The sequence below is a fragment of the Schistocerca nitens genome, chromosome 1, assembly GCF_023898315.1.
Source record: "Schistocerca nitens isolate TAMUIC-IGC-003100 chromosome 1, iqSchNite1.1, whole genome shotgun sequence".
In the NCBI taxonomy this organism is placed as follows: domain Eukaryota; kingdom Metazoa; phylum Arthropoda; class Insecta; order Orthoptera; family Acrididae; genus Schistocerca; species Schistocerca nitens.
In genome coordinates this window covers 8742381-8769265 of record NC_064614.1, presented here as the reverse complement: position 1 = coordinate 8769265, position 26885 = coordinate 8742381, and the positions used below count along the sequence as shown (strand labels likewise).

Genomic DNA, 26885 nt, shown 5'->3' with positions numbered 1-26885 from the left:
GCACACTGCTCTACCTCGACTGCTGTCTGCCACAACCATCAGGACGCACTTCCGCGCCTCGTCGTCTAGTGCCCGCCCATAAACCCATAGCCGAGCCGAGCACAGCAAGCCGCTCGGTCTCCTAATCGTCATATTCGCTTGCCCTTCCGGAACTGCACTCTCCCAGGACGGTCTGTGTTTTCTTCACTCTTGCTTGCGGCGCTCAACGCGCATCAGCCAGTGGCGAGCAGTACATTTCGCGAGGGAAGTAAGACAGTCTGTGGAATCGATTACAGACCGTCTCACCCCTCCACGCTAAAATCCCTCACAGGGAGCTCAATCTGCCTGACATGGATCGGCGCTCGCTTCCTTGTTTAAGTGTACTATATCCACAAACCAACAGGGGAAATCTTTTGTACTATTTTGCGTGGATCTACACATAGAGGGAGCGTCTTCTGGATAATAACCTGACCGGCTTCATTTTGAGCCCAGAAACTACGCACATAAACCAAATTCCCAACACAGGTATTGCGTTCTTGTTTATACAACGTGGCCTGCTTCTGATGCGCACAAGCAATATTTCGATGGCCATATTGCACTTGGACTTAATATCCGAAGGATCAATTCTCTCCGGAAGCAGGTCTACAAGTTTGAATGGGGTGAGTTCATCGAATGGCCCAGCATCAACCGGGAAGGTGTAGTTCTATGTACTTGATGAAGTGCAGCGTTAGAGTCTAATCCCAACAACCGTACCGAACTCTCCCAGCGCGAATGACACTTAGCGAGATATATAATCAACGCTATCTTTAAATTACTGTTAATCTGCTCGGCGAAGGATGGCTGCAGATAGCAGGGGATGGTCGTCACGTGCTTGATGACATAGTCGAAGCAAAACCTCTTAAAGGGGCTAGGACGTCAAACGGGCCGACTTGGAGCAGGAGAGGCACCACAGGACATTTTAATTTCCACTGTCTATACTTTTACAAATAAATTCATAAAACTTTGTCTGCATTACCAGGAAGGATTCAGAATTCACACTCATAGCAGTGGAAGTTCGAAAACATAATGAAGTAATTTTTTTTACATGTGAAATTTCATCATTTTTTTCACTTGCTAATGGCAGCATTTGTCGCTATAGGTACACCTTTCTTCATAAGTAAGAGAGATGGTTCGATGAATTTTGCACAGCATATAAACCATACTTAAAGGTGTATGAAACTCTAGAATTTCCCAAATCTATTAAAAACTGTGGTAAAAATTGAGGTAATTAAGTACAAAATTTTTGGTTTTTCTAAACATGAGGTTTAAAATACAACAGATCATTCGTTTTTTCATAAATTAAATAAATTCTATAGTTTCGTACACCTGTAAGTATGGTATGTATGCTGTGCAAAATTCATCGAAGAATCTCTCTAACTTATGAAGAAAAGTGTACCTCTAGTAACAAATGCAGCCATTAGTAAGTGAAAAAAAATATTTTGTTATCTTTTCGAACTTCCACTGCAGTGAGTGTGAATCTTGAATCCTTCCTGATGATGCTGACAAAGTTTTATGAATTCATTTGTTAAAGTATAGACACTGGAAAGTAAAATGTCCTATGATGCCTCTGCTGCTCCAAGTCGGTCCGTTTGACTTCCTATCCCCTTTAAATGGTGCTGCAAGAATAGCAGCCATATTATCTGAGACAATGATCTTAGGAGGGAAAAAACTGGAAAAGATACCAGTTAAATGGTGAATCTTGGCCACCATTGTAGCCGATCTGTTCGAAATAAGCCACAGAAACCAGCTGAACCCGTCAACAGCCGCAAATATGTAATGCACCGAGGACGGTTGTCCTCAGTGCATGAGAACGGCCCGACATAGCACATGAAACTTTTTTCAACTTACAGTGAGGATGGTACAGCAACTAGTAACAAATATCCTTGGTTGCAGGATTATAATTATTATTTATTTACCAATGACGAATTTCACCTGATTCACGCTTCTTGAGATTGGCTGAGTACTATTAGCGTTGTTCAAATATGAGAAACTACACATCCAACATGTTGACACGCTGACAGATCTATGTAGGTCTGATCCTGTTTTGTATTCATTGGACAACGTTACATGCCACAACAAAGACACCAAGCAGTGTTTCCGAATATTTCATAAGAGCATTTATTTGATGGGGTGTGTTATATGATCGGTATTCCATGTGCCTAATGCCATCTAATACCAGCCCATCTGGAGATGCCTGAATGAGACGAAACTCGTCATTAAATAAATAATAATCACAACCCTGCAACCAAGAATGTGTCTTCATAGCCTATGAAGATTTTATCCACTGGGCTGTCCTCCTGGGAGGATCAAAACAGATCCTGACGACTATTCAAGTTAGGTTTCGCCGTCTTGCACAACTCACATTGTGCCACTAACCTTTTAATACATTTCACTGTACATTAAAAGTAGAAATTCGCACCGACCAACACGCAATATACGCCTGGTCTTGCGTAGTCTAGAAAGCACGCTACTGAGCGCTTGGTTATCCCTCTCCAGACAGTAAGGCTTGTGTACCAGATGGAATCTGAACTTTTTTACCGCTTACAGCTCATAAACTGAGTACTAGTTTTCAGCCTCGGACAAACACCTTCGTTGCCCTGAAGAAGCACTGCAGCTACACCCAAATGAGAGGCATAGGTCTGGGCAATAAAAGCCTGATTACAATCAGCCATTACCAGTATCAGCAAGCTAGCGAGACTCTTCAATGTATCGAAGGCCGCCTGCTGGGCCAGCGTCCAACAAAACCACTTGTTCTTCTCATGGAGCAGGTTGAGTGGGCCAATTATTTAGACAAATTGTGAGAGGCAAGGAGACTCACACTAATGAAGCACCCCCAACATGTGAGAGGCAAGGGGACTCACGCTAATGAAGCACCCCAACATGTGAGAGGCAAGGAGACTCACACTAATGAAGCACCCCAACATGTGAGAGGCAAGGGGCTCACACTAATGAAGGGCCCCAACATGTGGGAGGCAAGGAGACTCGCACTAATGAAGCACCCCAACATGTGAGAGGCAAGGAGACTCACACTAATGAAGCACCCCAATATGTGAGAGGCAAGGGGCTCACACTAATGAAGCACCCCAACATGTGAGAGGCAAGGGGACTCACGCTAATGAAGCACCCCAACATGTGAGAGGCAAGGAGACTCACACTAATGAAGCACCCCAACATGTGAGAGGCAAGGGGCTCACACTAATGAAGCACCCCAACATGTGAGAGGCAAGGGGCTCACACTAATGAAGGGCCCCAACATGTGGGAGGCAAGGAGACTCGCACTAATGAAGCACCCCAACATGTGAGAGGCAAGGGGACTCACGCTAATGAAGCACCCCAACATGTGAGAGGCAAGGAGACTCACACTAATGAAGCACCCCAACATGTGAGAGGCAAGGGGCTCACACTAATGAAGCACCCCAACATGTGAGAGGCAAGGGGCTCACACTAATGAAGGGCCCCAACATGTGGGAGGCAAGGAGACTCGCACTAATGAAGCACCCCAACATGTGAGAGGCAAGGAGACTCACACTAATGAAGCACCCCAATATGTGAGAGGCAAGGGGCTCACACTAATGAAGGGCCCCAACATGTGGGAGGCAAGGAGACTCGCACTAATGAAGCACCCCAACATGTGAGAGGCAAGGAGACTCACACTAATGAAGCACCCCAATATGTGAGAGGCAAGAGGCTCACACTAATGAAGCACCCCAATATGTGAGAGGCAAGGAGACTCGCACTAATGGAGCACCCCAACATTTGAGAGGCAAGGAGACTCACACTAATGAAGCACCCCAACATGTGAGAGGCAAGGGGCTCACACTAATGAAGGGCCTCAACATGTGGGAGGCAAGGAGACTTGCACTAATGAAGCACCCCAACATGTGAGAGGCAAGGAGACTCACACTAATGAAGCACCCCAATATGTGAGAGGCAAGGGGCTCACACTAATGAAGGGCCCCAACATGTGGGAGGCAAGGAGACTCGCACTAATGAAGCACCCCAACATGTGAGAGGCAAGGAGACTCACACTAATGAAGCACCCCAATATGTGAGAGGCAAGGGGCTCACACTAATGAAGCACCCCAATATGTGAGAGGCAAGGAGACTCGCACTAATGAAGCACCCCAACATGTGAGAGGCAAGGAGACTCACACTAATGAAGCACCCCAACATGTGAGAGGCAAGGGGCTCACACTAATGAAGGGCCCCAACATGTGGGAGGCAAGGAGACTCGCACTAATGAAGCACCCCAACATGTGAGAGGCAAGGAGACTCACACTAATGAAGCACCCCAATATGTGAGAGGCAAGGGGCTCACACTAATGAAGCACCCCAATATGTGAGAGGCAAGGATACTCGCACTAATGAAGCACCCCAACATGTGAGAGGCAAGGAGACTCACACTAATGAAGCACCCCAACATGTGAGAGGCAAGGGGCTCACACTAATGAAGCACCCCAACATGTGAGAGGCAAGGGGCTCACACTAATGAAGCACATCATTCTACTACGTCCATGTCGCTGTTCCTGGGTAACGCTAAAAGTTGGATACAGTACATTTCGTACAAAAAATAGCTTAATTTGGTGTAACGAAAGAATTGGTGCACATTTTTTATCGATTTCATGCATCTTTCTCAGTTAATTCTAAATAATTCAGAGTTATATCCCAATTTAACTTTTTTCTCGATTTCAGCGCCATCTGTCAATCGTTTAAAAAATGTTTCAGACAAAACTTGATTACTTTTTATGGAGAATCCGAATTTGCAAAAAAATGGAGTTTCCATTTAAGATTTAATAGTTGCCCCCAGCCCCATCCAAGGGGGCGGGGGCTGGAGGACACATGTAGTATCATTTGATGTCCCCCTTTGAGCTTACGAAGTTGTCTTGCCCACTATTTTTACCCAATGTATAGTTTTCGAAATAATCTCATCCGAAACTTCAGATGGACCACCCTGTATATACCTTTGAGCAACATCTGAGATGCGTCAACCAAGGTATGCAGAAGACATGACAAGTGACAGACACTCATCATTAGTTAAATCAAAACAAGTTTTGTTTTGACTGTCATCTTGTTTCTGCTATACAGTAGAGTTGACGTGTTTTATGTGTCCTTTCTAAATTTATTAAGAGTGTTAACAGAATCCAAGGATACATATCAATGAATATAACTTAACATACCAAAAGATATGAACAAAATGAGTGATTGTAGGAAAATTTTTATTATGGGGTCAGCAGATCGACAGACGATCATATTATGCTATTTTTCTTTTTCTCCACAGGATGGTCACAGCACACGTGAAGACTGTAAATAAGTACTTCAATATTTATATGTACTTCTGTTCAATGTCTTTTATCGCCACTGCAGTCTGAAGATGAAATTTGTACTGCAAAACATGTTACTTTATTAAATAACTAGCCTTTCCCCCACCCCAACTTAACCTGCATTTATACGTTCAGCACAAATATTGTACACATCTTCTCCTCCGCGTCTCTGTGTCGACTTTTCCTTCCCCCCTGCTTCTCTGTTCACATCATCCTCCAAATTCTGTCAATCACCTCCACCCCACTATCTCTGTCTCGTCATGTCCTCCTCTCACTCCCTCCGTCCATCTCTCCTCCTCCCTATGTGAACCTGCCCCACTCATGCCCATCTGCACACGTAGCCCCAGCAAAAAAGCTCGATGAAGCAGACCAATATTACTTCAACACAACAAGCCTGTGGCGCAGCGCTGCTTACATCTCAGGGGCTGGGAACCCCTTCTTACCCCTGACGTATAGGTTGCCTCCAAAGCAGATCTATAACGCAGACCGATACTATTCTCGCATAATACATGTGTTGTGCAGAGCAGCCTATACGGCAGATGTTGAGAAAAACGCGCTCTTGTTCGTATCTCTGCTGCTGTTGGCGCTGTAACATTATAAGCCCCAGAGCGTGTAGTTTGATGATTCGGTTGACAACGATCCAGGGGTTTAGGAGTTTCTGGACATAGATACATACATGCTGCTTTATACACTACTGGCCATTAAAATTGCTACACCACGAAGATGACGTGCTACAGACGCGAAATTTAACCGACAGGAAGAAGATGCTGTGATATGCAAATGATTAGCTTTTCAGAGCATTCACACAAGGTTGGCGCCGATGGCGACACCTAGAACGTGCTGACATGAGGAAAGTTTCCAACCGATTTCTCATACACAAACAGCAGTTGACCGGCGTTGCCAAGTGAAACGTTGGTGTGATGCCTCGTGTACGGAGGAGAAATGCGAACCATCACGTTTCCGACTTTCATAAAAGTCGGATTGTGGCCTATCGCGATTGCGGTTTATCGTATCGCGACATTGCTGCTCGCATTGGTCGAGATCCAATGACTGTTAGCAGAATATGGAATCGGTGGGTTCAGGAGGGTAATACGGAACGTCGTGCTGGTTCTCAACGGCCTCGTATCACTAGCAGTCGAGATGACAAGCATCTTATCCGCATGGCTGTAACGGATCGTGCAGCCACCTCTCGATCCCTGAGTCAACAGAAGCGGAAATTTGCAAGACAACAACCATCTGCACGAAGAGTTCGACGTTTGCAGCAGCATGGAACTATCAGCTCGGAGACGATGGTTGTGGTTACCCTTGACGCTGCATCACAGACAGGAGCGCCTGCGATGGTGTACTCAACGAAGAACCTGGCTGCAAGAAGGGCAAAATGTCATTTTTTCGGATGAATCCAGGTTCTGTTTACAGCATGATGATGATCGCATCCGTGTTTGGCGACATCGAGGTGAACGCACATTGGAAGCGTGTTTTCGTCATCGCCATACTGGCGTATCACACGGCGTGATGGTATGGGGTGCCATTGGTTACACGTCTCGGTCACATCTTGTTCGCATTGACGGCACTGTTCAGCACAGACTCAAGAGTCAATATGAATACTGATGAAGTATTCACAAAATACAGGAGAAACATTACTTATAATCATTAATGACATGATGTGTTGATGTGTGGCTGAAAATTTCTCCGTAAAACACTGAATCATATTCTCAGTATGGGCAGTAAGGGGACCACACCCTACCTATCTAAGCCATGTTAATTTAGGCAAAACCCTTTTCTGAAAAAAACTATTTGATGCAGGACCTTAATACTATTACTGTATGTTACATGATGCTAATAGAGTCAACTATACCAAAATCTGCTTTATCCATTTTATAGTTTTTAAAAAAATACTTTTTTAAATTTATTAACAATAATATTAAATTTTTTCTACAGAAAATATTTTTTGTGGACTTCCTAATCTGGGAATATTAATGAATGTAGTACCAGAGGTGGATTGTTATGCAGAGTCTCTGAAAATTTCATTCATTTATCTACGATAGTTTATGATATAATGGGGAAAATGTACTGAAAATTTTAGTTTGCGGTAAATTGACATTAAAGAAAAAACTTTTCAAATTTGTTTCTTACAGTTAATTAAAACTGCCCTTCTTTGGCCTCTAGCAGGTCGTCCAGCTTCGTTTTCACCTTCCTGGATGTTTGCCTTGCTTTCTTGGCTATATTAGTTGCAGACTTGTCTGCATCTGCTATCCTTATTTTATCGCAATGTTGCAGCCCAATGATCATATTTTCAGCAGGATTAATTCCCAGCTTTTTCAGTACCCAACACTTTCCAATATTACCGCAACTGAATGTAATAATAGCATCATGAACTCCTAGTTTCATTGTATGCAAGCCTACAAATGCAATATTAGGAAGGAGGTTCCAAATTGTGCTGTTGAAACATTCATTTGGGTTGTGTGTCTGCCCATGCAGACGTTTCCTTAGAAGGTCAGTACGACCCAAGTCTCTGAAAATAGGTTTAATTCCTGTAATAACAGCAGCTGGAAGAGAATGCTGGTGAGAATAAGATTCTCCAGTTGCCTGAGCCCTATTGTATTTGCACCACGAATTTTCGCCTGATGGACACAATCCATGACATGGCTTACCATCAGTAGAGGACTTATGGAAGTACATGGCCCAAACATCTCTCTTCATTGCCTCCAGATTTTCTTTATTTCTGCTAATTGCTGCCCATAGTATACCTGCAAGTTTTCTATTTCTGTTTTAGTTAACCGATCCTGTCCGGTCAACAAATTTCCATTTTCAAATTTTTTCGTCTCATATCAACAGTTAGTTTTCTCAGCCTTGTTCCCAAACTTTTTTGAACATAGCCTACACATTCTATTTTGCCAATAATGGCATCCCCATATGGCTTAGAGTTCACCACACTGTTGTATGCCTTAATTACAATTAGAACATGGTTGCCAGGCGACATAACCTCTTGTACAGAAAGCTTTCTAAACTTGTTTCCTCTAAATTGTCGTTTCTTGAAAATGACTTTACGTTTCGTCATCTTCAATAAACACAACAAAACACACGTAAATAAGCACTGCAAACTTAAGTATAACGACTACTCGCAATCACACTTGAACAAAACTAACCACATGTTTGAAAACGTGTTGTTTACAAACAGCAGAAACAAAAGAGTACCGACCGTTGCATTCCAAGGATAGCCAACACACTCGGGAAGTAAAAAAAATCTCTACCGTGCAATGCAGGGGATATAAAGATCTAAAATATACGCAGAAAAGTGGGTGACAAGAAAGTGGGCGTGACACATAAACACACGTGGTAGGAAAATGCTCTTTAAATGCTCGAAAAAATCCTTTTCAGACTACTTAAATAAAACCTTAATCTATCGAAATATGATTGAAAACGAAAATCGATTTTTTTCGACCCCAACCACGGTGTGGTCCCCTTAAGACTTCTTGCATAGGAATAAAAAAGTTGATCCACATTAAGAGAAGAGGTTCAGTTCTGATGAAGATGATGTCGGCAGGCGACTTTTACCTTCTGGCGTGCTCTGTTGTGCAGGCGCGTGGTCAGCCCCTCAGCGGCAGCAGCAGCAGCCGCAGCTGGCGCCCCCTGCAGACAGAGGGGGGCGGGCGGAGGCGGAGGGGGAGGTCCGGCGGCTGACGGCGCAGGTGCGGGACCTGGAGAGGCGCCTGCAGGTGCTCACAGGTGAGCAGAACACCTGCACAACACCTGGAGCCCGGTCTAATATTGACTGTGTGGCTTCTGTTCTGAGGGGACTCCAAAAAGTAAGTTACGTATGTCGTCTCACTCTAAGACCACTTCGCAAAAAAGAGAATCTCGTTATCAAAAGAGAGTACACATTCTGGGTTTCCCGCAGACACCTGCTGCGCATCGCAGTGTGCGAGTGAAATGGCGCGGCACTGTAAACGTGTAATCCCTGACACAGTACTCGTTAAAGCCTGTGCTATGGTGGCAGGGGTAAAATATAGCGAGCGAAAGGCTATTTACAATTTGTACAGAAACCAAATGGCAGTTATAAGAGTTGAGGGCCATGAAAGGGAAGCAGTGGTTGGGAAGGGAGTGATGTTATTCAATCTGTATATTGAGCAAGCGGTGAAGGAAACAAAAGAAAAATTCGGAGTTGGAATTAAAATCCATGGAGAAGAAATAAAAACTTTAAGGTTCGCCGATGACATTGTAATTCTGTCAGAGACAGCATAGAACTTGGAAGAGCAGTTGAATGGAATGGATAGTGTCTTGAAAGGAGGGTATAAGGTGAACATCAACAAAAGCAAAACGAGGATATTGGAATGTAGTCGAATTAAATCGGGTGATGCTGAGGGTATTAGATTAGGAAATGAGACACTTAAAGTAGTAAAGGAGTTTTGAGCTTTGGGGAGAAAAATAACTGATGATGATCGAAGTAGAGAGGATATAAAATGTAGACTGGCAATGGCAAGGAAAGCGTTTCTGAAGAAGAGAAATTTGTTAACATCGAGTTTAGATTTAAGTGTCAGGAAGTCGTTTCTGAAAGTATTTGTATGGAGTGTATCCATGTATGGAAGTGAAACATGGACGATAAATAGTTTAGACAAGAAGAGAATAGAAGCTTTCGAAATGTGGTGCTACAGAAGAATGCTGAAGATTAGATGGGTAGATCGCATAACTAATGAGGAGGTGTTGAATAGGATTGGGGAGAAGAGAAGTTTGTGGCACAACTTGACTAGAAGAAGGGATCGGTTGGTAGGACATGTTCTGAGGCATCACGGGATCACCAATTTAGTATTGGAGGGCAGCGTGGAGGGTAAAAAACGTAGAGGGAGACCAAGAGATGAATACACCAAGCAGATTCAGAAGGATGTAGGTTGCAGTGGATACTGGGAGATGAAGAAGCTTGCACAGGATAGAGTAGCATGGAGAGCTGCATCAAACCAGTCTCAGGACTGAAGACCACAACAGAAACATGGTATGTGAGTGGGATTCACCTTATGACAAAGGATTTTCGCATAGATACCGACCGCGTGCACCTGAAGGGTGGCAAATCAGACTTATATCCACTCTGTAATGACAATGATCCGTCAAGTAAGTTCGAAATGCAATCACACGTCAGGATGGATCAAAAGCAAACCAGAAGATGCTACCAATGTGACAATAATACGGTCGCCAGCCTAATTAGTGATAACTGAGTTTCTTCCCTGTACAAGTTGGTATATATTCATGCAAAACAACAAGTTGTAACACTGCATAGTATAGTAGAATTTTAGAACCAGAAAATCTATTGAACTGATAGTTTCACGTTCAGCACTGATATGGAAAATCATAAATACATAACACTACACTATAATGTTTACTACAAAACTTTATACTGTCTATTAATCTGATTAAAATCGGGCATAGGTTACCCTAGAAATTGTACTTTCATGCCACACACAAAATGTCAATTTTGGTAAAGATAAAACTGATAAATTTTGACTTTTAAATTGACTTTAACTTTTTCTGATCAAAGCAATTTAGAACACTTCAGAATTCACATGAATGAAGGGTGGACCCCGAAACTGTTATGATCGACGTATTTAAAAAAAATGATTACTGAATTTATTATTCATTCAAGATTTCCAGTATATAATTTACTACTCTTTTCATCTTATTTACAGCTCATTTAAATGCCTTTAAATCTGTCTCGAAATAATAAACTTCATTACTATATCAGTACTAAAGTTATCTTTCGACTTCGTTAGGCCTTCGCTATTCATTTACTGGTTCATTAACAAAACATTTCTTTAAACGCCAGTCTAATATAGCTAGTTCTGCAAATAATTATTATTAACACAATTTTTAATTTTCATTTCGGGGCACTCGGATTGCACGACGTTTGGAAAGATCCCTGTCTAGGTTAGTTGTGAGGATAGTTAAATTATGGAAAAGTTCTGGTAAAATTTAAGTTATTACTGCACCAAACAAACACAGTTCACTCTCTGATCCATACGAATACAATACTAAAGGTTTCAACCTGCTAGTATCGATACGGCAGTTGGCGGGCGGCAAGATGGCGAGTCACAGAGCACACATACAACCACAGCTATGGCTGTTGACGTATCGGCTCTTTAATTCTTCTCAGCGTCGCAATACTTTTCCATTCAGTGCCTATGGAATTTTGCCATGCTGTGTGGGCGTTGGAAAGACATACCCGAGGCTCAGTGAAGCTATGTCTTCCAGGAGAGCCGCCTCGCTCCAGAAGGTGTTGCTCAAACCAGTGCCAAACTCCAACTACTGCTGAGCCCGTTGTGCCGTGCAGTGCCCGCGTGCATTTTCCCGCGGTCGCCTGCCATCCACCTTTTACCGCTCCCTGACAGACCGGGTATTCACCCGAGGTTTTGAATCCTACATATGCTAACACATTGCCTACGTATGAACCAGACACACAATTACAATTTTAAACATCTTACAACAGTTTCAACATTTGTTACATTTCAATTCTATTACAATATTACTTGACATTTGACAAACATTAATATTCACATTGAAACTTATTTACAGTTTTCTTAACATAATAGCATGAAACAAAAAGAAATGAAAGCAGAACATCAATCACACAAGTTTATCGTAAAATCAGATGAAAATAATTACTTATATGTACAATAGTACAGAGTCGTTATTGTTACAAACGTACCCCAATGTTGAAGGACACGAGGCAGTATGATTATTCTGAGCAAAGCGTCCAAATCGAACGGAGATTTACTGCGGAATTCTGGTGGCGTATGGACTAAATGTCGAGTCCAACCGTGATGAAACAACGTGACCAAATTCACCAGACGTGGGTAATGCTAATCGGAAAGGAAGGACACCGACATCGAAAATAGACAGCAATATCCCGACCGTCGAGGAACTGATTCGCACAAATCCCATGTCTTACGACGATGAGGAGTTTATACAGTGGTAGTAGAATGGCCGCGTAGCGAGGATTGGATTTCTATCGTCGAGGAATTGAAGAAACGGTAGAACGTTGCTACCGTTGTTTGCACAAACCTTGCTACTGTATTGAAAATTACTATCATGCATCTTTGTCACTATGAAGCGTAATGCAAGTAACTTGACCTGTCAATAGCAATGTATAAGTTCTTTTTGAAGTCGCATCGTCCCCCTTGCTTATGTAAATCTTTGTAGCCTATATAGGGTAATGATTTTAGGTGACTGTCCTGTTTTTTTTTTTTTTTTGTCATCAGTCTACTGACTGGTTTGATGCGGCCCGCCACGAATTCCTTTCCTGTGCTAACCTCTTCATCTCAGAGTAGCACTTGTAAGCTACGTCCTCAATTATTTGCTTGACGTATTCCAATCTCTGTCTTCCTCTACAGTTTTTGCCCTCTACAGCTCGCTCTAGTACCATGGAAGTCATTCCCTCATGTCTTAGCAGATGTCCTATCATCCTGTCCCTTCTCCTTTTCAGTGTTTTCCACATATTCCTTTCCTCTCCGATTCTGCGTAGAAACTCCTCATTCCTTACCTTATCAGTCCACCTAATTTTCAACATTCGTCTATAGCACCACATCTCAAATGCTTCGATTCTCTTCTGTTCCGGTTTTCCCACAGTCCATGTTTCACTACCATACAATGCTGTACTCCAGACGTACATCCTCAGAAATTTCTTCCTCAAATTAAGGCCGGTATTTGATATTAGTAGACTTCTCTTGGCCAGAAATGCCTTTTTTGCCATAGCGAGTCTGCTTTTGATGTCCTCCTTGCTCCGTCCGTCATTGGTTATTTTACTGCCTAGGTAGCAGAATTCCTTAACTTCATTGACTTCGTGACCATCAATCCTGATGTTAAGTTTCTCGCTGTTCTCATTTCTACTACTTCTCATTACCTTCGTCTTTCTGCGATTTACTCTCAAACCATACTGTGTACTCATTAGACTGTTCATTCCGTTCAGCAGATCATTTAATTCTTCTTCACTTTCACTCAGGATAGCAATGCCATCAGCGAATCGTATCATTGATATCCTTTCACCTTGTATTTTAATTCCACCCCTGAACCTTTCTTTTATCTCCATCATTGCTTCCTCGATGTACAGATTGAAGAGTAGGGGCGAAAGACTACAGCCTTGTCTTACACCCTTCTTAATACGAGCACTTCGTTCTTGATAGTCCACTCTTATTATTCTCTCTTGGTTGTTGTACATATTGTATATGACCCGTCTCTCCCTATAGCTTACCCCTACTTTTTTCAGAATCTCGAACAGCTTGCACCATTTTATATTGTCGAACGCTTTTTCCAGGTCGACAAATCCTATGAATGTGTCTTGATTTTTCTTTAGCCTTGCTTCCATTATTAGCCGTAACGTCAGAATTGCCTCTCTTGTCCCTTTACTTTTCCTAAAGCCAAACTGATCGTCACCCAGCGCATTCTCAATTTTCTTTTCCATTCTTCTGTATATTATTCTTGTAAGCGGCTTCGATGCATGAGCTGTTAAGCTGATTGTGCGATAATTCTCGCACTTGTCAGCTCTTGCCGTCTTCGGAATTGTGTGGATGATGCTTTTCCGAAAGTCAGATGGTATGTCGCCAGACTCATATATTCTACACACCAACGTGAATAGTCGTTTTGTTGCCACTTCCCCCAATGATTTTAGAAATTCTGATGGAATGTTATCTATCCCTTCTGCCTTATTTGACCGTAAGTCCTCCAAAGCTCTTTTAAATTCCGATTCTAATTCTGGATCCCCTATCTCTTCTAAATCGACTCCTGTTTCTTCTTCTATCACATCAGACAAATCTTCACCCTCATAGAGGCTTTCAATGTATTCTTTCCATCTATCTGCTCTCTCCTCTGCATTTAACAGTGGAATTCCCGTTGCACTCTTAATGTTACCACCGTTGCTTTTAATGTCACCAAAGGTTGTTTTGACTTTCCTATGTGCTGAGTCTGTCCTTCTGACAATCATATCTTTTTCGATGTCTTCACATTTTTCCTGCAGCCATTTCGTCTTAGCTTCCTTGCACTTCCTATTTATTTCATTCCTCAGCGACTTGTATTTCTGTATTCCTGATTTTCCCGGAACATGTTTGTACTTCCTCCTTTCATCAATCAACTGAAGTATTTCTTCTGTTACCAATGGTTTCTTCGCAGCTACCTTCTTTGTCCCTATGTTTTCCTTCCCAACTTCTGTGATGGCCGTTTTTAGAGATGTCCATTCCTCTTCAACTGTACTACCTACTGCGCTATTCCTCATTGCTGTATCTATAGCGTTATAGAACTTCAAACGTATCTCGTCATTCCTTAGTACTTCCGTATCCCACTTCTTTGCGTATTGATTCTTCCTGACTAATGTCTTGAACTTCAGCCTACTCTTCATCACTACTATATTGTGATCTGAGTCTATATCTGCTCCTGGGTACGCCTTACAATCCAGTATCTGATTTCGGAATCTCTGTCTGACCATGATGTAATCTAATTGAAATCTTCCCGTATCTCCCGGCCTTTTCCAAGTATACCTCCTCTTCTTGTGATTCTTGAACAGGGTATTCGCTATTACTAGCTGAAACCTTTTACAGAACTCAATTAGTCTTTCTCCTCTTTCATTCCTTGTCCCAAGCCCATATTCTCCTGTAACCTTTTCTTCTACTCCTTCCCCTACAACTGCATTTCATTCGCCCATGACTATTAGATTTTCGTCCCCCTTTACATACTGCATTACCCTTTCAATATCCTCATACACTTTCTCTATCTGTTCATCTTCAGCTTGCGACGTCGGCATGTATACCTGAACTATCGTTGTCGGTGTTGGTCTGCTGTCGATTCTGATTAGAGCAACCCGGTCACTGAACTGTTCACAGTAACACACCCTCTGCCCTACCTTCGTATTCATAACGAATCCTACAACTGTTATACCATTTTCTGCTGATGTTGATATTACCCGATACTCATCTGACCAGATATCCTTGTCTTCCTTCCACTTCACTTCACTGACCCCTACTATATCTAGATTGGGCCTTTGCATTTCCCTTTTCAGATTTTCTAGTTTCCCTACCGGGTTCAAGCTTCTGACATTCCACGCCCCGACTCGTAGAACGTTATCCTTTCGTTGATTATTCAATCTTTTTCTCATGGTAACCTCCTCCTTGGCAGTCCCCTCCCAGAGATCCGAACGGATGACTATTCTGGGTGTTGTGTGATGTCCTTAGGTTAGTTAGGTTTAAGTAGTTCTAAGTTCTAGGGGACTGATGACCATAGCTGTTAAGTCCCATAGTGCTCAGAGCCATTTGAAACATTTTTGACTATTCCGGAATCTTTTGCCAATGGAGAGATCATCATGACACTCCTTCAATTACAGGCCACATGTCCTGTGGATACACGTTACGTGTCTTTAATGCAGTGGTTTCCATTGCCTTCTGCATCCTCATGTCGTTGATCATTGCTGATTCTTCCGCCTTTACGGGCAATTTCCCACCCCTAGGACAAGAGAGTGCCCTGAACCTCTATCCGCTCCTCCGCCCTCTTTGACAAGGCCGTTGGCAGAATGAGGCTGACTTCTTATGCCGGAAGTCTTCGGCCGCCAATGCTGATTATTTATCAAAATTTAGGCAGTGGCGGGGATCGAACCCGGGACCGAAGACGGGTCATATCCCTGATTTTTATTCGAATTAATCAGTCTTACAGGAAAATCATTAAAATATATGTAATTTAGATTGTAATTTTACTAGAAATATGTCTTATTCGACCGCACTGAGTTTATTAATTGGAGAGTCTTGACTTTAACTTTAATATCAGTTTACTAATGGAATAACTGCCTGCAACTGAAAACCTTTACTGTCGGACCTGTGTGCAATGGACATTCTGTGCTTTGTCTCGTTTGTACTTCGTGGAATCATACATCGACGAATGTACCTTCAAGAAAACATTTCCATGTACCTGCGTGTGCAATGTGTACGTTTTAGTCTGTTACAAAGAGAAGAGAAGAGATTGTGACTATGGCAAAGATAGGATGAAGATTACGGAAGTGTCTAGAGAGGGTGTGCGAAATCTGTAAGCATAGTTTTTAGTAAATTTTTAATGATATAAAGAAGCCAAAAAAAATTAGGTATCCAATCAGATGTTGATCGTAACCAATAGGTGAAAGTGCATAATGGATGACCAAGGGTAACGAGGATACAACCCTCGTAAACTCATATGTTCACCAATTACAAAAGGAACTGAACAAAACACACCGAGAGAGTATAATATGCTATAAAGAAAGAACAAGGGAAGTAACGACGTCCTTGTGGACCAGAAAAAGGATTGAATTGTCAACTGGCTGTTGTACACGTTAAGCCTCAAGTCCGGGGCCAAATTCCACGGCCATAATACAGGCAAACTGCGGCTTTAATCTTGACTATAATTAACAGAAGTTATAGCGGCGATTTAGGAGGATACTGCGCCTGCATAATGTGTAGTAGTTCCACAACATAGCCCCACATGGTTGCCGTGAAGTGGGCTACGACACGTATGTAGCTATAATAAGATCGTATCGGCGGAAAACTCGCCATTTACTCACTCCTACTACGTAAGAGGTAGACTTTAGGCCTTTTGGAACATGCACAAAAATACTGAAGGTTTTCATTACTAACTCTACAACCCACAGTGCAGCCGATGTAATGCATCCGAAATAGGTTTTTTATGATACGCAATCATGAGACAATTGCTTGTTTACACACAAAGACCGTTTCCAGTGACGGAGCAGATATCTCATCCGTGAACTCCCTCATCAGAGAAAAACAAAAGTAGCATACGTGTCCTGGGCCCCAAGCGATTCCTGCTTGAGGTATCGTATATTATAAGACACACTTTTTCTTCGAAAAATTGACTCCTAAATTCAGGTGCGTCTTATACTCGAAATTAATGTAGTAATGACGTGTTTCATTTATAATTCCCGTTGTTGTTGTTGTGGTCTTCAGTCCTGAGACTGGTTTGATGCAGCTCTCCATGCTACTCTATCCTGTGCAAGCTTCTTCATCTCCCAGTACCTACTACAACCTACTTCCTTCTGAATCTGCTTAGTGTATTTATCTCTTGGTCTCCCTCTACGTTTTTACCCTCCACGCTGCCCTCCAATACTAAACTGGTGATCCCTTGATGCCTCAGAACATGTCCTACCAACCGATTGCTTCTTCTAGTCAAGGTGTGCCACGAACTCCTCTTCTCCACAATTCTATTCAATACCTCCTCATTAGTTACGTGATCTATCCATCTAATCTTCAGCATTCTTCTGTAGCACCACATTTCGAAAGCTTCTATTCTCTTCTTGTCCAAACTGGTTATCGTCCATGTTTCACTTCCATACATGGCTACACTCCATACAAATACTTTCAGAAAAGACTTCCTGACACTTAAATCTATACTCGATGTTAACAAATTTCTCTTCTTCAGAAACGCTTTCCTTGCCATTGCCAGTCTACATTTTATATCCTCTCTACTTCGACCATCATCAGTTATTTTGCTCCGCAAATAGCAAAACTCCTTTACTACTTTAAGTGTCTCATATCCTAATCTAATCCCTCAGCATCACCCGACTTAATTCGACTACATTCCATTATCCTCGTTTTGCTTTTGTTGATGTTCATCTTATACCCTTCTCTCAAGGCACTGTCCATTCCGTTCAACTGCTCTTCCAAGTCCTACCCGCCAGTCTTAAAAATGGCCATATATTCGATGCTGCGCGGAAACTTATCTCTATCCGCAACACTGGATTAAACTGGCAGCAGCAGTGCACTGATGGGACCAACATGAGTTGGGGGGATTCACAAGGTTGCTACCATTGTCTCCCTCCCACCCCTCCAGCACAACCCCAGAACACCGTTTATTTATGATACGTCAATGCAGTGTACGGTGCCAATGAGGTTGAATTTAAAGTGATTTTTTACTAGCTAGTTCGTAATGAAAAAAAATAAAAGGTATTCATATGACGCGGGCTATAAATTGAAACTAATAGCATATGCAGAAGGACACGGAAAGAGAGCAGCTGGGCGGCATTTCGGCCCTCGACCAACAGAAATACCCATTTGAGATTTGGGAGTTAGTAAAGAAAAACTGAAACAAATGAGGAACACTAAATGCGCTAATAGGAGACTGAATGGAAAACTGACAAAACTAGAAGATGACATATTGAAATGGATTCAGGAACACCTCAAAATGACAGTGGAATTAATACAAAACGATTCAAATACACACTCGTAAACAAGTGCTGTAGTGGAACTTAACAGACTTTAAGTTCGGTGTTGGTTGCTGCCATAGGTCTACGAGGCATCATGGGCTCAGCATGGGAACCAAAACCAAAATATCTCAGAAATGGCACGAGAGCATGAAGAGAAAACATGTTTCCATCGCTTTATTATTCAACATCGAAAGGAAACAAGTGTGGGACTACACCAAATGGCGAATATGGGCGAAACTTCTCTGACATTTGATGTGTCGAGTAACAGAACTTTTGCCATAAAAGGTGCCAAAATTGTATTATAAAAAAAGTGGACTTGAAAAACGTCAGCTGGCCGGAGTGGCCGTGCGGTTCTAGGCGCTGCAGTCTGGAACCGAGCGACTGTTACGGTCGCAGGTTCGAATCCTGCCTCGGGCATGGATGTGTGTGATGTCCTTAGGATAGTTAGGTTTAATTAGTTCTAAGTTCTAGGCGACTAATGACCTCAGAAGTTAAGTCACATAGTGCTCAGAGCCATTTGAACCATTTTTGAAAAACGTCACTACACTATTGTCCTTTCATGTTGTGCTGACGGTACTAAACTTAATCGAATGATCATTTTCAAGCGCAAAACAATGCCAAAACATTCTGAAATATCACCAGGTGTTATTCTTCACGTACATAAGAAGGGTTGGATGGACGAGGCTGATATGAAATTAAGGATGAACAGAGTGTGGGGGAGAAGGAAAGGTGCTTTATTGAAGAACAATTCTCTTCTTGTGCTAGAACAATCTAGTAGTCATTTGAAAAATTCTGTGAAAGAGAAATTGAGACACGGAAATACAGAGCTTGCTAATATTCCGGGAGAACTTACTTCACATTTGCAACCGCCTGACGTCTCGATAGATAAACCATGTAAAGTGCATATGAGAGAGGAATGGACCTAATGGATGATGGATGAACAACATGAATCCAAGCCAAAGAGAGCTTGTAAGCAACCTACAATCAAACACGTGTGTCAGTGCATTAAACAGTCGTGGTCTAGAGTGAGAGACGACATTGTTGTTAAATCTTTCAAGAAATGCGGCATAAATAACGCTCTCGATGGCAGTGAAGACCGTCTTATATAAGAGGAGGACAACGATGACGACGAAGAGGAAGAAGAAGAAGAAAAAGAAGAAGAAGAAGAAAAAGAAAGGTCAGTTGACAATTTTCAGGCATTTTAAAGGTCACTTTGGTTTTATGAACTAAGAATTTTTTGCTCTAGCTTTGCAATCTAATAATAAAAATAGTAAAAATGTTATTTAAAAAAACTGATTGAAAATTAAGGTGCGTCTTATAGATCGTAGTTTCTTATACGAGGGTTGAAAAAAAAAACACTTTTGACTCTTTCCACATCCCAGAGACTCCTCTCCAAGGGAACCATGGAAAACGATAAACGTGATGTAACGTAATATACTGTTAGCAGAGCCTGTTCTGTTGATGGTGCGAATGGAGCGGTCTACTGCCTGTTGAATCTCTGGAACAGTTCTGAAGCGAATGCCACGAAGTGGTTCCTTCATCTTCGGAATCAAATAAAAGTCACAAGGACTTAAGTCCGGGGAGTATGGTGGATGGTACAGTACTTCCCAGTCCCATCGACCGAACAGAGCAGCCACAGCTTGCGCTGTACGCGCCCGCGCATTGTCGTGCAAAATGGTGGGCGGGTTGCGCAGAAGGTGTCGCCGCTTCTTTCGCAAAGCTGGTTGCAGGTGATGCTCCAAAAACAAACAGTAATACTGTGCATTGACGGTCTGCCGTCGATAAAGGTAATGCGTTAGGATAACACCATCACAGGCGTACACGAGAATCACAATAACTTCATAGCGCTCCATTCGCACCATCAACAGAACAGGCTCTGCTAAGAGTACACTACGCCTTCCAAATCGCTGGCAACGGGTTCTACACAACGCTGGTGACTACTTTGAAGGACAGTAACAGGTGCAAACACGTAACTCTTTTGTATCGGTTGTGAATAAGTTCCAACCCTCGTGGTTCGTAAAATACGGTACTCTATCTGAACAGAAGTGTCCGGACACTCCTATGTTATGCGAGATTGACCACTAGATGTCACGAGCTATGGAGCTACCAGTATAAAAGGAGGCGTGGAATATTGCGTTGTCAGTAGAGATGCAGTGATAGCAGAATTGGTCAATTAGGTGAGCTGAGTGACTGTCACCTGAGTAATATATCTATCAGGGGCACTTTAACCATCCTATAACTTCCCAAGTTGACTGCCGGTGATATGTCTGTGGAAAGGAAACGTGAAGGAACAATCACACCCAAACTAAGAGCAAGGTGACTTCATCTACTTACGCACATGGACCGACGAAATGTGATAGGGTTGTTGTAAAAAAATAGCATGAAATCAGCAGAGGAATTCACTTATTAGTTCCTAAGTTCTGCCAGCACTCGAGATAGCACATTGGCTTTGCGTAGGGACTGAATCTACTGCAATGGTCATCGTAAGTCGTAAATTTCTGTAGTCAGTGGAATGCGACGCTTGAGGTTATGTACAGATCGACGCAACGGGACAGTCTATGACTGCAAACGAGTGCTTTTGGGTGATGAATCACGCTGTAGCCTGTGGCAACCGATGGAAGTGTTTAGGCTTGAAAATGCTTGGAGACCGTTTCCTGCCGTCATGTGTAGTTCCAACAGGGACGTATGGAGGAGGTGGTGTTTACAGTATGTTTAGAATGTGGTCCCGTTATTGTGTTAAAGAAAGGACATGAATACATTTTGCAGTATTGTGTACCTTTTACAGTAGAGAAACAGTTATGAGTCGGTAACTGCTTGTTTCAGAATAAAGCGCACCCTGTCACAAAGCAGCGTTTGTGAGGCAGTGGTTTGTGGACAATAACATTCCTGAAATGGACTGGCCTGACCAGGGTCCCGAACGTCTTTGGGATGGGTTAGAATGTCGACTCTGCTCCAGACACATGGGTCCAACATCAGTACCGTCTCTGGTTCTGGCTCTTGAGGAAGAATGTGTTGTGACCAGGCGAAACTACTTTCGTCTCGCCGCAATGTGGGCTCTTTGATTGCTCTGGGGGGAAGGCTCGTCATACTACAGCACGTGAGATGTTGGTTCACATTATAAAATAAATGAATAAAAGATTTACTTAACTTTGACACACGTCTTTTCCACAAGAGACGTGGATAATTTACATCTGTCATGGACTAGCAAAGCATCACTTGAAGCACTAATTAACAAACTGTTCTCTTGAGGTACAATGTCCAACATTAGCAACACTATGAAAGCGAATGGGATAGGGTGGGGTTATAGTTCCGTCTGATTTTGCTAATTGTACCCACTCACCTCGTAAACCCAATCGTCATTCGCTTCTTCCCTTGTAATCTAGGAACAGCACCTTGAGTATTGCTGTAATAAACGATAACTGACAAGGAGAATAAAGGAGCGCCAATTACTCAAATTTATGTTCAGCCTAGTATAATCCATTGATCTATTTTTTTAACACATGCACTACACAGGTCTGCACTGTTACGCGCTTCAAAAAATAGCAAATATGTTGATACACTGATACATACAGTAACACTACACCGCAATACATCATCCCACACTGCAATCCAGATGCGGCGTCCGTGGCAATGTAGGTAATACAAGTTTCATTTACCAGCGCGGATGAGATGCTCGCGAGCATCTAATCATGTTCTCGCGATTGTTCTTGTGTTTTTTGACTTCGCGAACCGCGGGTTACTTCTCGTGAGGTACGCGAATGATTACACAGCATCAAACACCTTTATAGGCACAAAATTTACTTCTTCTCTTAGCCCGATTCCTTAACATCTTGACACCAAGTACACGATTATACGCCTCCACCTCACTCCTTCGCTCGTCCTGGTGCGAAAAAACAAAGAAGCCACCACAGCGCTGCCATCATAATTGATATCAGCGCTACTCGATACATGCTTACAACTACAAGTTTATCTGAAGCTTCAACTATCACATTGATCCTGGTTTTTTTGATGTGCGTAAGGGTGCTGCAGAGCTGATAGGCAAGGCGTGGTCTTCAGGAGTGCCTCCCATACGTCGTTGCAGATTGCAGCGAGCCCTCGCTAATGTCTGTGATATCGATCCACGTTGTCAATTTTGGTCTGGCAACGCCATCTCTGTACGATACCAAGGAATGGATTACCATTCCGCACAGGCATTCATACGCCTCACTGAAGTGTCCCCAAAAGAAGCCAAGCAATAACAAAGCGAAGGGTGGACAAACCCTCTTTAATATCCATAATATTTGTCCGAACATATTTCATCAGATACTGTGGATCGATAGTATTAGGGATTATTTGTTTTAACAGATATTTACTCTTCTGAAGTTTGAAGCAGTACCAACAGTGTCATGAAAATATTAAAAGTTTACTGTCGTATATGCAGCCAACTGAGCCAGCTTTCAGTATGAAAATTACTGATAGATCAAGGTCTTGTGCCGAGGCGAGGCTGAACTCGGAAAATTGCCTTTCTAGATCACTGCCCTTACTGACTGCGTCATCCAGGTGCAGCTCACTAGATCGCTCCTGGCGGTACCTCTATTCAATTTCCCAATTTCACACAAGGTGTCATACTCGATTTGCGGATATAGTACTCCTGGAATAAGGGGTACCACGGCGAAATGGTTTAGTCACAGTCTAGAGGGTTGCTTCCGGAATGAATGCTTCAGTAAGCAGTGGAATATGAGATGTTTTGGAAGCTGTGGAGGTGGTTGGTGAGTCGTATCTGGGTAGCCTAGCCGGGTTGGGCACTGCCTGAGAAACTAAAGGTTTTGAATACTTTTTCGAGTTTGAATTTCGCAGTCATGTCAATTTTTTGAAGAACATTATGGTCGTCTCTGACCTTCGACGGGACAGGAACACCCTACTAAAAATCACAATGCTCTTTTAATTAAATGTTGAGGAAACATGATAATTCTCTAATGAAATATACGCAAGATCTCGTGTATGTAAATTTTGGAGCAGCTAAAACCAAGAAAATTTGTTTCCAGAATTAATTAAATATTACTCCCATTCGGACTGAATTTGATGTTAATACTTACCAAACAAGTAAGCAAGGCCTTACAATGGCTTACAGTACCATAGCATAACGAATATTGATATGTAAACAAATGCAATGAAATACAATTTCCAGGTTCAAATTTTTCCCGCGATCTAAATACCTCACTAATGCAAGCACATTCAGTGTTAAGTGGTTAGCTGTAGCCATCTGACCCAACGGCGGACGTTACACAATGCGTGTAGTTCACTAACAGTTCCATTCAAACAGGAGAAATTTAAACATATAATTTAAAAAAGTATACAGAATGCAGGAGTAACACTGACAAACACGGAAAATACACATTTATATGCAGTAAAAACGGAATAAAAATAAAGACTGAAAAGTTTTGCATTGACAGTACACATGAAGGCAATGTCGAAAGATAAAGTATTTGCAAAAATCAGTATTTGTTATGGAAAACTATCTAAAAAATTAAATTATTCCGTTTTAAGGCTTTGAGAACTACAGGAAGTGATTAAAAAAAATTTGGAGTTCGCCTACGTGAAGAAGTAGGAACAATGAGAAACCCTAAAGCAACTTGAGTACAAAAGATAATTTTGCTACAAAAAATTTTCCAACATTTTTCCTCGAGATGAAACGAGCTTGTCGACGTCCCGTGCTGCGGTCTGTACTCGATGAACGTAATCCTCGTTATAATTGCAGCCGTAATTGTCCTCTTGACAATGACCGCTCGTTTGCGGATGCAGCATGAAAATGTGATGTTTACACTAACCTCTTGATTAAAGTATCTGCAGTCGGCTATGTAGACCAGACGTGCTTCACTCAGCAAACATGTGGCGTTTTTAAAACGTCAAAGCACTTGTCAATAATTTGTACGAGGGGCGCTCAGTAACCAATATAACACATTTTATTTTTCTGGAAGCAGGTTCGTTCTCTTCAGGATTCCAATGCACTATGTTATTCCCCACTCTTTTGGCAACGAAACCAACGTTCAATCTGACGGCCTTACACAAACTTACTGGGGAGGGCTGTCTGCCCGCATGGTACCATTGTACTGGTCACGTCGGAGCCAACATCTCGCTGCATTTATAACCTCCCTATCACCCACGTACCGGCTCACATTGAGTGGATCCTTAATTGGGCCCAACAGATGTCGGAATGGGCGACATCTGGGTTGTAGGGTGGATGAGAAAGATCACTCCAGTGAAGCTTTGTAAGCTCCTGTCGGGTGATCACACTTAAGCGAGTTCCAGCGTTCTCATGGAGAAGGAGAAGTTCGTTTGCATTTTTGTGACGACGATCTCTCTGAAGTCGTTTCTTCAATTTCCTGAGGGTAGCTCGGTACATTCCAGAGTTGATCGGTGCACCACGAGGGAGAACGTCAAACAGGATAACCCCTTCAGAGTCCGAGAAGACCGTCACATGACTTCACAGGCTGTGGGTACGGTTTTGAATTTTTTCTTCGTAGGAGAGGAGTTGTTGCGCCACTCCATGGGTTGCCGTATTGTACGAAGTGATGAACCCATGTTTCATCGCCTGTGAATGTGTTCGACAAAAAATTGACATGATCAGCCTTGTAAAGCGCAAGTAATTCTGCGAAAATCGGCCTTCGTTGCTCTTTATGCTCTTCTGTTAAATGGCGGAAACCCAGTGGTCACACACCTTTCAGTAACCGGACCGGTGGACGAGTGAGTCAGCAGTATCGGCGGAGACGTCCAGTTGTGCATCGAAGTGTTTATGGTCCGTCGACCACTTTGAATGAGAGTGTCCGCACGTTCCAACGTTACGCGAGTCACGGCCCTGTACGGCCCGCCGACATGCGGGACGTCTGACAGGTTTTCGCGACCTTGCTGTGATGAGGACAGACGCCTCGCACAACGACTCGTCATGCTTTTGTTCAATGGAATGTTTGCGCAGACATTCTGCAAACGACTGTGACGCTCTGGGTTTTCGCCAGAAGACACTCAATGACAGCTCTCTGCTTGGAACGCAACTCCGTTACAGATGCCATTTTGAAAACTACGTACTGTGCCGCCACCTATCGGTACTTTATAAAACTATATGGGTTGAAGGGGGAATATTCCGCGATGTCCCACAAGAAATTCCGCAATTTCCAAAACGAAACTGAGCGAGAATAATATGTGTTGCATTACTTACTGAACGCCCCTCGAAGTCACAGTTTCAGTTTTGTAGTTTTATATCAGACTACGGCTAGAAGCACTTCGGATATCACAATCCGTCATGTGGATCACAAACGGTACACTTGTTAAACACGTTGCATAACAGTCCCGGTATCATAGTCTACTGTTTATCACTGCACAAGTTAATGGAGTTACCATAAATTCACAGTCCGAACTGTTCATAGGAAGCATTCAACTCGGTGTAATTGTCTGCATATCGTATTTTCAAGTTTAATCTTCGGTATGTCTTTCCACGACCTGAAGCACTGTCTTACGTCTGTTTTAGCTTCATCACCCACGGTAGGCACCGGCACTGGAGGCGTGACGCCGATTTAAGGCACAGTATCAAAATGGTGGCCACGAGCTCAACACTCCCGCGCCCACGCCTGCGACGCAACAATCAGTCTCTAACTCGCTCTCCAGAAACCTTTGTTGGCGTTTCATCTATCGGCCTCTCGGTACCTTCCTAAAGAATAACTATTCTCTCAATGTGCTATACAATTACAATGTTCAAAATATTTTGTGTGAAAGCATAATTTTACATTTACACACAACTTAATGTACGAAGAGTGATCAAAAACACACTTAATAATTTTATTAGAAACAAAGTGAAGAGCTCACATGGAATTTGATCTGATCTCTCTCGAAGTACTGTATATGGCTAGAAAAGTACTTACCCAACGCTCAAGCCATGACTGGAAGCACTTCTGGAAAGCTGGCCGGTGTGGCCGAGCGGTTCCAGGTGCTTCAGTCTGGAACTGCGCGACCTCTACGGTCGCAGGTTCGAATCCTGCCTCGGGCACGGATGTGTGTGATGTTCTTAGCTTAATTAGGTTTAAGTAGTTCTAAGTTCTAGGGGACTGATGACCTCGGATGTTAAGTACCATAGTGCTCAGAGCCATTTGAACCATTTTTGAACTTCTGGAAGGCTTCTTTGGCATGGGCGTTCAGCTGCTCCGTCGTGGTCTTCTCAGTGTCAATGATGTCAAAATGTGGTCTAGGAAGAGCCAGTAGTCGAATGGAGCTAAGTCTGGTGAGCAAGGTGGATGTGGAGCACCAAGAAAACTTTTGCAGGCCAAAAACAAGCGAATCAAATGCGATGTGTGACACAGCGCGTCGTCGTG

At 42.8% G+C, this 26885-nt stretch overlaps 1 protein-coding gene across 1 annotated transcript in view; it reads left to right on the top strand.

Moving 5' to 3' along the window:
• LOC126240266 (chondroitin sulfate N-acetylgalactosaminyltransferase 2-like) overlaps window positions 1-26885 on the top strand; it is a 138693-nt gene that overhangs the window by 50799 nt on the left and 61009 nt on the right. Inside the window, exon 4 of the mRNA XM_049947912.1 lies at window positions 8919-9065. Coding sequence (XP_049803869.1) covers window positions 8919-9065 — 147 coding nt within the window. The remainder of the gene's footprint in view (window positions 1-8918; window positions 9066-26885) is intronic.